This window comes from Octodon degus, unplaced genomic scaffold (genome assembly GCF_000260255.1).
Source record: "Octodon degus isolate 3935 unplaced genomic scaffold, OctDeg1.0 scaffold00009, whole genome shotgun sequence".
Lineage (NCBI taxonomy): Eukaryota > Metazoa > Chordata > Mammalia > Rodentia > Octodontidae > Octodon > Octodon degus.
Window position 1 is genome coordinate 13,140,202 of NW_004524585.1, and position 12,328 is coordinate 13,152,529.

General features: G+C 48.2%; 2 protein-coding genes across 7 annotated transcripts in view; both read left to right on the forward strand.

The window, feature by feature from the left end:
• The window catches only part of Atp2b4 (ATPase plasma membrane Ca2+ transporting 4), a 102,657-nt gene that overhangs the window by 55,990 nt on the left and 34,339 nt on the right, over positions 1 to 12,328 (forward strand). For all 6 annotated transcript variants that reach the window (XM_004625384.2, XM_023708153.1, XM_023708143.1 and 3 more), the window contains 3 exons: positions 9,879 to 10,076; positions 10,717 to 10,974; positions 11,502 to 11,627. In XM_004625384.2, the coding sequence (XP_004625441.1) occupies positions 9,879 to 10,076; positions 10,717 to 10,974; positions 11,502 to 11,627 (582 nt within the window). The remainder of the gene's footprint in view (positions 1 to 9,878; positions 10,077 to 10,716; positions 10,975 to 11,501; positions 11,628 to 12,328) is intronic.
• LOC101586177 (ATP synthase subunit f, mitochondrial-like) overlaps positions 1 to 12,328 on the forward strand; it is a 290,636-nt gene that overhangs the window by 22,475 nt on the left and 255,833 nt on the right. The window lies entirely within an intron of this gene.

The following is a 12,328-nucleotide window of genomic DNA, read 5'->3' on the forward strand; positions in this document are numbered from 1 at the left end:
CATACTGATCCTGTGTCCCCAAGTATGCACTTTGTAGTTGGAGCAGGAGGAGTTGCCCCCACAGACACGAGTTGGTTAGATTTAGGAAGATCTAGAAATGTTGGCTGCTGTAGTATTTGGCAGCATCCAGAAACAAAGCCGGAGCCAAAAGGTGACCAGCTTTGGGGAAACAGGAAGGGGTGGAGATGTGTGAGAGGACACACTTAAGATTTCCATCGGGATGACTGTCTAAAAAAGGTAAGAGGCCCTAGCTCAGAGGAAGCCATGATGCCTTGGATTGGGGAAATCGGACCATTTGGCACCAGTGAAATCCTTCTTATTTGCTTGCTACTTTTCTCACTTTAATGTTTCATCCTCCTCATTTTATTGTCTCTTGTTCTTTCCCTGCCCCATTGTCAACCCAGCCAGTCTCTCCAATTTCCACACACAGAGCAGTTAAGCTGACTGAGGCTAGAAGGCTGCCTCTTAGCTTCCAAGTGGTCCACAAGGACCCATGGCCTTGGAAGTAGAAGATACCTTTAGTGAGTCCAAGAGAATTGCCCACAGCTTGAGGGGGCAAAGGAAAAAGTGTTTTTCTTTAGGCTCAGATGCTTTTGCATTTCTCTCTAGATGGGAGATTCGTTGGTCTAGACAGAAGGTTGTGAATGTTCTTTTTCCTTGTAGAACTTTTCCTTGTTGGGCCCCAACCATGCTGTCCTATTTAGGGAGAGAAATTATATTTCCTGAAGAGGACTTAGGTCAGTAGTTAGGGGAAAGTTCTGGGCCAGGACCAAAAGTGCAGAGAAGGGGAGCCTTGACTAAATGGTAAATCATTAACTGCAGGGCCTCCTTCAAAAGGCTAAATATAACTCCACTTGATTTAAATGGAGAATATTGGTAGGACTTTCATGTTCTCTGTGTACCCTTCTGCATCATTTCTCCTCTGAAGAGCTGTGTGTGACAGTGGGACAAGTGAGGGCCTCTGCTTCCCTCAACAATGTGCAGCAGCCATTTAGTGCCCACAACACAGGGCTGTGACAGGCACAGTCCCTGTTTCCCTAGAGCTTCCAGGCTAAACGAAATTGCATTCAAGTGAAAACAATTCCCAGAGTGCTGCCACAGGGCTACGGAGGGGAAGAACAGGTGTGACAGGGACACACAGCAAGGTGAACACACAACAAGGTGAAGGTAGTGGAGGGAGAGAGGGGGACTCAGAAACTGGGAGGGAACCTTGCATAATGTAGGGGTTGCCCCGGGATGCTCTAGCATGGCCTGACTACATGTAACTGTGCTGACTCCTAAGTGCTCCCCTGGGTTCAGGGAGCTGATGCGTTTGAGGAGTACCTCACAGAAGGGGAAAGAATCTGTTTAAAACAGATTACTTCAATTATGATTTTGGTTTAATAATTTCAGGGTGTTTTAATGTTTGTTCATTTTTGAGGTATGAGGATTGAACCCAGGGCATTCACACTGAGTTATATCCTAAGCCTATTTATTTATTTATCTGTTTATTTTAATGTATTTAGGACAGGGTCTATAGGGTCACACTATGTAGATCTGACTCATAGTGATCCTCCTGTTTTCAGCCTCCCAAGTTCTGGGATTGTAGGTGCTTGCCACCACCCCCAGTCTCAGTTGCCATTTCAGGGCCCAGAGGCAGGGCCAGCATGGCTCCTCAGCCCTTTATACATTTTTTTTTTTTAATTTTAAGATAGGGGGCCAAGGAGAATCTCAGTGGCATAAGTACCTGCGTGGCAAATGCAAGGTCCTGAGTTTGATCCCCAGTACCAAAACAAAAAAGAGCACTTAATTTTAAGATAGGGTCTATGTTGCTCAGGATGAGTTTGAATTTGGGATCCTCCTTTCTTAGCTTCTCAAAGTGGTGGGTTTCCAGATGTATGACTCTACATCTGGGTTAATTTCAGGATTTAAATGAACATCTACTTTGGGGTTTTACTGTAATCCATGCTTTGACATCACCATGCCTTATTCTACCAAGAATTGTCCATGTCCCATTATCTGGTACATATTGGGATTGAGCTCTTCCTCAACCTGACTAAGTATTTTTTTTTAAGGGTACTAGAGATAGAACCCAGAGCCTTAAGAGTGCTAGGCAGATGCTGTACCATGAGCTACAACTGCAATGCTGAAGTTTCTAGTAGCATTGTGTGTCTAGAATAAATTGAATACTTACCCCAACACATGTTCACCTGAAACGTTTCTTTATTACCTCCGGGGTTCATACCCATAATAATGTAGACAGTAAGTGATACAAGCATATAAGTGGATGAGCTGATATAAAAAGTTCCCCACACTGCCGGAGACACATACGCACAACTCGGAGACCACTACTTTAGGGAGTGGCAGTACCGGGGGAGGTGGAGGAGTAGCTCAGTGAAGAACTATACATGGGAGCAGATGTGAGGAGATGAGTAGCTGGCTTCTTTGATTTTCTTCTCTCTTTAAAGCTCCTAGTAGGGCCGGTCAGATAGCTCAGCGGACTAAGTGCCTGCTTAGGCAGACGCGGGGACCTGGTTTGATCCCTGGTGCCCTGCTGACCCTGCCCCCAGGGTGTGCTGAGACTGTGACTGAGACTGAACATGGTGGTGCATGCCTGTAATCCCAATGCTACGAGACTGAGCTGCAGGAATACATAAATGTAAAATAAAATAGTGATGAGCCTCACCACAACATTTACAAAATGCAGTATCAGTTTTGAGGCATGTGTGGTAGAATCCTGTGGAGGGGGGAAGTGGTGAGGTGGGCAGCCCCGCTCCCACAGCTAGGACAAGGCTGATGCACTGTGAGGTTGAGCAGTAGAGGCAAGGATAGAAGCGTCATCAAAGAGGTTCTTAGCAGTTTGTGAAAGGGTGAGAAAGGCTTTTGTAAAGCTTGGGGGAAGCAGCAGTGTCTAGCCCTTGGTAGATGAATGGGAACGCGGAAGAAGGGAGGTGCCCTCCCTCTGCCTCTCCACCCTGGAAGTTCCCTGTCTGGTTTGAGTTATATGCCTGGTGCCAAATTAGGTCAGGACAGCTGTGGGCCCTCTCTTCCCAGGCTCTGGGGATTCATCACTGCCCAGCCCTTGCCTGGAGCTGGGCTTCCTTCCAGATTAGCTGGCATCCTGCTGCCAGGCCGCAAGGGGCGTCAAGATCTTGATGGGGCGCGTGTGCCTGGATCACGGCCTTCACACAGATCTGGATCCCTTTATGTTGTGTTCCTTTGGCAGCTCAGCAGCAACTCTTATATGTTTTTTGTTTTTAAATATGAGTTTGTTCAGCCTGTCTGTCTGTCCATGGTGCTGGGGATCAAACCCAGGGTCTCACACATGCTAAGCATGCACTCTACCACTCAACTCTGGCTTAACTTTTCGCCTTCTTGTTGTTGCCTTCCATTGAACCATGAACTGGGGTGGGGAAAAAAGATGGCTTTTCCTCCTTGGCTGGGGCAGATTTTCATCTGCTCTTAAAAGTCAAGTGTTCACTCTTTATTTAGCTCCCAAGGTGTGAGCCCTAAGAATGCGACACCACATGGAAGAAAGCACACGTACTCAATAGGGAGAAGGGGCAGAGCAGGGGGCTGTAACGGATGCTCCAGGGAGCTCTCTTCTCTGTGTTAGAGCTGCAGTTTTCAAAAAAGGCCTAGAGCAGGAAGGTGGTAAAGGAGGCGTTCCCTGGCTGTGTGAATCCACCTGAAGAAAGCAGGAAGGATTTTAGTCTAGTCGAGCATCTTCTTGCTATAGAGTTAGTTGCCCTCTCTAAGAGACTGAGAGTATAGCGGGGTAGAGAGTACATCTCTAAGCCATGGGTGATTAACCAGAAATCTGGCTCCGGGAAAGTAGCCTCCACACTTGGAGGATAGCATGTGGTTAGCAGCAGGAGCTGTCTCCACACTGGCCCTCTCATCATCTTAAGCTACTCCTTTTCTTTTCTTTCTTTTTTTAAATTTAACTTTATTTGTATGTGTGTGTGTTTGTGTGTGGCCAGCTCAGCCCACCAGGGGGCGGCGCTGGCTGGCATGTGGTGCTGGGGGATTGAACCGCAGTCCCTGTGCTTTACTAAGCTTGTTCTAAGTAGGTGCTTTAGACCACTGAGCCATCTCACCAGCCCCCAAGCTACTCCTTTTCCTTAGTGCCCTAACCTAAGGTTTTACGATAAGACTGGAAAGGTTTATTCATTTGTTTAGTTGGTTTTTGATGCTGGTAATTGGAACCCACGTCTCACACATGCTAGGCACGCTCCACCACAAGCTACACACACCACAGCGCATGAACATGGTGTCTTCCCATGTATCAAGAGCACTGCCTGTAAATCAACCACAAGAGGCTTCTCCCTTGTGCGCTCTGTGGGACACTCTGCAGCCTCCTTTGGCAAGGTGTCATAACTCAGTCAGACAGCTGAGAAGTCCTTCATAAAGTCTCATCTACCTCACCTTTGTGAGGCTGTGCTGGTTCTCATAAAAGGAGCCTCTTCCCCCAGAGGCCTTGATGTGTGAGCCGGTTGGCCTGGGCCTTTGCCTGCTGGAGCCGGACGCCAAGGGCCGGGCTGTGCTTCTCCTGGGCTCTGGGTCCTGCACAGGCTCACAGCAGACACAGATGTTCCACGGCTGCTGGCTCTGCCCTCCTTAGGCTCCGGTGGGTGGGGGTGATGACTTCACCTAACATGCTCTTTGCCATTCCCAGCTCTTGCGCTCAGTCTGACTCCTAGGGCAGGAAGCACTCGTGAGCTGGGTGGGGCTTGCTCACTCCTGTTCTTAGGGACAAGGTTTCCTCTCATTTTCCTGATGGATTTCTTGGGGAAACCCTCTTCCTGTGTTTCCAACATTCTCTCCCTGCCAAGTCATTCTTTCCCACTCCAGGAAGCTGTGTATTTGACAAGCCACAGAGATCAGGTCCCAAAACATTTTTCTGGGCTGCATGACTATTTGTGTGAAATTATAGCTGCTGAGATCAGGGTCTGAGAGCTTCTCTGAGACAAAGAATTGGAATGGAAAGCCCAAAATTGGGATTGGCTGGGCTCCCAGCCCCACATGGCTTTCCTGTGCAGTGCCACATGTCAGAGAGGATTCCCAAGGCTACTCTTACTAAGAACCCAACCTGCCCCGCCCTGCTGCAGGGCACACTGGGAACTGGCACAGGACTTGACTTCTTAAGGTAGCTACAGCACATGCCCAGGGTGACTTAAGGTGGAGCAGATGGACAAGTAGAAAATGGCAAAAAATAAAAAAAACTTTGAAGGTATCTGAGTAAGAGCAGTCCTGACCTTTTATGGTTCCTATAATGTGCTTTGCTTCATTTGTGTATGTCCCCCAAAAGCCATACAAAAATCTCATGGAGCAAAATTAAGACCTCAGAGGAATGAATGACACCATCCCTGAGACAAGAAAAAGACAACTGTTCGCCCTCACTGGAGGCTGTGAGAGTAGTGCTGGCTTACTCAGAGGCACAAAGGAAAACAGCTTGTGAGCAACCTGTGGCGCAGGAGGCAAGGTGGGGCTGGGAAGCAGGACCTTCAGTGCAGAGCTGGGCAGGTGCCAGCACACAGGGACCAACTGGTCTCACTTGAATGAAGCCTCAGCTGAGTGTAGTTGCCTCCGTCTCCCAGGCTCCTCTGGATGGAGGTTGGCATCCTGCCGCCTCTCTAGCCCTTCGTTTGCTTATATGTAAAATTTAATAGTGACCTCCTAGGGTTGTGCTGTTTGAATGAGAAAGTATGAATGTGCCTGCCTGGTGAAGCACATGGTGATCGCTAAACGCTAGCAGTCTTATTTGTTATTCATTCATTTAATTCATTCAATAAATTTGTATGTGTACATTCACTGCTATAGGCCTAAAGAGTAGAGACAAACCCTGCCCTTGTGGAGGGGCGGAGACCAACAATAAATGACAGATCTTACAGCATGTTAGAGGAGATGTGTTGGGGGCAGCCGAGCAGGGCGAGGAATGGAGAGTGCCATGCGAGGAAGTCACCCTTTCAAGTGGGTGAGGGTAGGCTTCTTTTACAAGTAGACAATGGTATAGAGACCCTAAGGTGGTGAGGGTGTGAACCCTGAGACCCTAAGGAGGAGAGGGTGTGACCCCTGGCCCACGACAGAGGATCTGGGCAGAGACCTGGAGCAGAAGCACATCCCTGTTCAGTGTGTTGGGAGAACAGAAGGAACAAGGGGAGCAGACAGGCCCCAGGGCTCACAGAGGAGCCTTTCAGTCCCGTAAGGTCTTGGGTTCGGTTTCACTGCAAGTAAAAGTCACAGGGGGTTTAGGCAGATGGGTAGCATGTACTGCTTCAGGTCTTAAAAACAATGCTCTGGCTATGGTGTTGGGAAAAGGCTGGGAACAGGGCATGGCTGGCAGCCAGGAGGCCAGTTAGCAGATGCCGTAGAGCAGGAAAGAGATGCTGGTGACTGAGACCAGAGTGACAGCTGGGGAATGGGAAGGGGTTCAACTTTGGGTACATTTTGAAGGTAGGGCTGGTAGGATTTCTTGACTAAACAGATACAGGGGATGAGAGAGAAGAGGGTGGTAGACACCAAAGATAATTATAAGGAATTAATAAGAGAGCCGAGAGGGGCGAGTAGTCCTTTGCCCTTGGTCCTCAGAAGCGTTGTTTAGATGGAATATTCACAGATGCATTGTTTTGTTGTTTTTTGTTTTGGTGGGAAGAGGGGTTATTAAGCCACTAGAGTGTCCTTTATTATTCCCCTTTAACATCTGACGTCCCTCATGATGGCCAACTAACTCTTGCTAACAGAGAGAAGCCGTCTCCTCTGACTAGAGTGGACCATGATTCTGTAGAAAACATCCTAACCAGTTATGAGAACTTCTACTTCACCCAAACAGACCTGGCGCTAATCCCACTCTGCAATGGCCCTGCCATCTCCTGTTGCAGCCAGCAAGGCCCTGCCCCTGATCACTCTGCCCGTGCCTGCTGGGGATCCAGCACTCTGCCCAGAATGCTCCTCTCCTAGGCCCTTGCTTCCCCTTCCTGCAGTGAAGGCAGTTGTAGAGTGGGGCATGTAGCAGGCATCAGGGAAGCAGCTCAATGTGCTTCTGGTGCCTTTCCTGCTCCCTTGTGGAGCTCTACTGGGTGGAAGAGGCCCTAAATTACAACATTGGCACAGGTTCCTAACCTGTTCCCTGTTCTCTCTCCTAATAGTAGCAAGTGAAAGTGCCCTTGCATGCCCCCTCACTTTCCCTCTAAGGCAGCTCCTTAATACTTCATTATTTTAAGGTTTTTTTTTTTTTTTTTTTTTTTTTTGCTCCGAATGCCCTCATGGCTGGTTTGGCTGGTTTGGCTGGCTGGAGAGTTGTGGGAATCAAACTACAGCAACCTGAGGCTGACAGCTTTGTGGAAGCAGCCCCTTAAACAACTGAGCTAAGGCCAGGCCCCAATACTTCATTATTTTAGACCAGACTGATGAGTGTCCAAATGTCCAACCACTGCTGAGGGGTTGCTTTTGATGGTAAATACCATCTCAGGCCCTGTAAACAGTACTCCCTGGAATCTTCTGTCTCTCTCTCCTTCATACCAGGGACTGAACTCAGGACCTTGCAGTTGCCCAGGCAGGTGCTTACACTGCTGAGCTATCTCCCTCCCTGGCTATTTTCTCATTTTCAAAATCTTTTCCTGCCTCAGTGTCTTCCTTAGGTCTAACCCAGTTCCCTCCTGCCCCCCACTCCTAGCCGTCCCACAGCTAGGTACTATTCAGTGGAAGTGGAGAGATGGTTGCCCTCACTCCAGGCCCCATGCCTTCCCTTCCCATGGGAAAGTGGTCATGTTGACGGGGTAAAGAAGTCCTCTGGTATCACTGCCTCTGTTTTGTCCTTGAGACTCCTCCCAGTATCTGCTCTACAGGAATCTCAGTGGAGCACCCTTGCCCCAGCTGCTGAGCCTTTTTCAACAGAGGTGCCCTGCTCTGCCTGTCACACAGGCAGCCAGACATTTCCAGAACCAAGACTAGTTTGCTGCCCTGTGTAAACAATTCAATGAGTCCACCATGTTAGGATTCTCTTCCACTTGAAAGAACAGTCCTGGGCTGGTGAGATGGCTCAGTGGTCTAAAGCACCTACTTAGAACAAGCTTAACAAAGCACAGGGACCGCGGTTCAATCCCCCAGCACCACATGCCAGCCAGCCCCGCCCCCTGGTGGGCTGAGCTGGCCACACACACACACACACACACACACAATAAATAAATAAATAAATAAATAAATAAATAAATAAAAAAAAAAAAAAAAAAAAACAGTCCTTCTGGGAGCCAAGCGAGGGGCCTGAATCCTTAAGAAGGCATTAAGAATGGTTCTACCATGGACTGCAGAGATAGCTCAGTGGTCAAGTGCACAAGAACCCAGGTTCAATCCCTGGTACCATATGCTGTGCTGGTCTTGCCCCAGGCATACCGAGCTGGCCACCAAGACCCAGCGTGGTGGTGCACCCCTGTAATCCCAGTGCTGGGGAGGCTGAAACAGGAGGATCACTGCAGGTCCCGACTGTATATTGAGACACTGTACCAAACTATCTCAAGTCCTCTGAGAATGTGCCTAGAATGTGTGAGGTGGTGTGTGGTTTTGTGTGTGGTATAAGTATGATGTGTGGCTTATATATGTGGTATGTGTCTGATAGGCACCTCATGTGGTCTGTGTGCTATGTATATATCCCTGTGGGGGGTATTTATGTATTATTTGTGTGGTATGCGATACATGTACATGGTGTGTGCATGACTTTTGTGTAGTATATATATGCGGTATATGATGTGAGTGTGGTGTGTATCTGTAAGCTATGTGGTGTGCTGTGCGGTAGGTTTATTTCCTTCTGAGGTGTGTGTGGATGCAAGTGTACAAGCGTACACGCGTGTTAGTCGGGAGGATGCTGGTGACCAAGAACTGTGGTATCTGAACACTTAGTGACCTTGCCTCCTTTATCCTCTTCCTACTCAGCCTCAGTGGTAGCATTTCTCCTCCTACCGATTTAGTGCCTGCTTAATAGAGAAGCAGTACTACTTGGTGGAGTGCATAACAGAAAAGTAGAGACGTGCGTGCATCAAGGGGATGCCCGTTTACAGTCTCGAGGCCTCTGTGGTGATCTCCTGCAGCTCCTAGAGCTTGGAATCTGGACATGTGGATGGGCTCTGCCCTGCATGACCTTGAGCAGATCGCTTGTTTTTCCTGGTCTTTATGGATAAGCCAGGGGATTTTTTTTTTTTTCTTCATCTTTTTGAAACAGCGTCATACTATGCAGCTCAGGCTGGCCTTGAGCTCACTTTGTGGCCCAGTCTGGTCTCAAACTTGCAACAGTCCTCCTGCCTCAGCCTCCTGAGTGCTGGGATTACAGGCGTGCACCACCACTCCTGGCAAGCTAGGGGATTAACACTATGATTTCCAATCTGAAGCAGCATTTGCATGTTAGTATGAGAAAGAAGTTCTGTATGTATCCCAAGAAACTTGTTTTTTGTGTGTGAGATGGGGATCTTGTTAACTTGCTCGTGCTGTTCTTGAACTTGCAATCTTTCTACCTCAGCCTCCTAAGCAGCTGGGAATACAGGCATGTACCACCATACCCAGTTCCCGAGGAAAATGTCAATATTTATATTCTTTAGGCTGGAGCCTGCTGCATACCACATGAGGAGTAGGTGAAATTGTATGCATGCCTTAGTTTATCCTGGCTACTAAGAACCAGGTGGCACCCGTGCCAAGGCCACCTTGTCACTGAGCATAGGTATACTAAAAGCTGAGGACTATTAGGATGGCTGTCCAGCCAACTGACTTTCACAGTTGAGCAGGTCAGGAAGCAAAGGGTCTTTTCAAAGGTGTATTCTTTTTTTTTTTTTTTTTTTTTAAACAAGAGGGCTTTTAACTGCCTTCTGTTAATATTCCCCTTTTATACTCATGTACGCCTATCTCCTTTTCAGGTCTTTCTGGGAACCCTGCTGATCTAGAGAAACGTAAACTTAAGTTTGGACAGAACTTCATTCCCCCCAAAAAGCCCAAGACCTTCTTAGAATTAGTATGGGAAGCCCTTCAAGATGTCACGCTCATCATCCTGGAGATTGCCGCCATCGTCTCCCTCGTCCTGTCCTTCTATCGCCCCCCTGGTGGCAACAATGAAGGTGAGTGTTTCAACGGCTCAGGAGGGCTGATTTGGGCTCTTCTCATTATTACCAAAGCCTCTTCGCCTTGCTGGTTGACAGATGAGAGCATAAATCTTCCCCTTTTATCCAGTGAGCTCCCCAAAAGAAACCAACCTAGCAGCCAAAGAGCTGTTCTTCTCACTCACTGTTTCTTACTCTGTCACTTGTTGCAATTTCTTCCCCTTCTCCCAACAGATTCAAAATAATGTCACAGATCCCCTCCCTCCACCTACCAATGGTTTGGCATTATGGGAAACAGCAAGAAGAGCCTGACTGACCATGTTGGGAATCATAAGTTTTTTACATATGACATCTAGTGACATATTTCATACAGTTTAGTCATTTGCTTTTTTTAGATTAACTAGCATAAATGAACTACCAATAAAATTTTTAAAAATACACTAAATAGTAAATAGATAGTGATGGCAAGACCATACCCGACACTGCTATCTCCTGATTTCTTCTGAGATTAACTCCTCTACTGAAGAGTTTCAGAACACACTTTCTGTGTTCTGTTTCTCTGACTTCCCATTCCATGGAAGCTGCGAGAGCGCTGCTCTCCTTTCTTAGTGTCAACAAAGGGGCCTTTGGGGACTGTTTCTCTCCTTTCCCTGCATAGTGTGTGGGGAAGCCTCAAGTAGCCCAGAAGACGAAAATGAGGCCGAAGCTGGCTGGATCGAGGGCGCTGCCATCCTGTTCTCAGTGATCATCGTGGTACTGGTGACGGCCTTCAATGACTGGAGCAAGGAGAAACAGTTCCGGGGACTCCAGAGCCGTATTGAGCAAGAACAAAAGTTCTCCATCATTCGGAATGGTCAGCTCATCCAGCTCCCTGTGGCTGAGATCGTAGTGGGCGACATCGCCCAAATCAAATATGGTGAGAGCCCCATGCTTCTCAGGCCTCTCCCCACCCCATATCCACGCATATTCGAGGGTAGGGCCTCTGCATGAGGAGGCTGGGGATTGCTGAAAATCCCAGGAGATGAGGCCCCCAGATTGTGTTAGCATCTCGGTTAAAGGTTAAGGAGGTTGTAGAAAGGAATTTCAAAGACAATAATAGCTGAAATTCTCCTAACAGGTTGTCAGACTTGCACATTGTGTGTCTTGGGATTAAAGATATATGATATCGAGGCCATAGGAAGGAGATTGAGGTCCAAATAGTTTGAATTCATACTACCTGAAGGAATTTTTTGATGGTGCTGAGGCTGGAAACCAGGGTCTTGTACATGCTAGGTACACCCCTGTCCAGCAGTTCTTTTATAAAGGCGCTCCAGGTCCTACCTGGGCCACCACCCTATAGAGATGACCCACAGTGTAACCCAGGAAGAGAGGCAGATCAGAGACTCACTCTTGACAAGTCCTGACCTGCTCCCCTTCACTGCCTGCTGCTCCTCTCTTCAATAGGTGACCTGCTGCCTGCAGATGGGATCCTGATCCAGGGAAACGATCTGAAGATTGACGAGAGCTCTCTGACAGGGGAATCAGACCATGTCAAGAAGTCCCTGGACAAAGACCCCATGTTGCTCTCAGGTATAGCCTCTTGCTGCCCATATCCCCCTCTACTGCCTCCCAGACAGCCAGGCCAGGAGCCCCAGACTGCTTTCCCTTCCAGCTCCATTCTCCTTCCCATGTGCTCAGTGGAGGCAGTAGCACACAGAGGTGTTGAGTACAAGGACTACCAGGCACCCTGAGAGAGGATTTTTTTTTTTTTATTGTATTTATTTATTTGTGTGAGTGTGTGTGTGTGTGTGTGTGTGTGTGGCCAGCTCAGCCCACCAAGGGGTGGGGCTGGCTGGCATGTGGAGCTGGGAGATTGAACCGCGGTCCCTGTGCTTTGCTTTGCTTAGCTTGTTCTAAGTAGGTGCTTTAGACCACTGAGCCATCTCACCAGCCCGAGAGAGGATTTTTATGAAACGAGTTCTGTGAAGGGTGTTAGAAGGGCTCAGCTGGGGTGAAGGTCATGAGGGGAAGACTTTGCCTGAAGCACTTCTAATTTCCTCCCAATGTTCAGTTGATTTGTCTGTTTTAAATGGATCTAGCCCCACTTACATTTTCTTAACGCTGATAAGTTTATCATTACCCACAGTCCAGGCTAGGGGGTGCTACTGGGAAGTGAACTCAGGACCTTGCACTGAGCTATATCCTGCCCCCTCCCCTGTTTTTTGAGACAGGTTCTCGCTATGCAGTTCAGGCTGCCTCAGCTCTGTAGGTAGCTCGGCTGGTTCAAACTC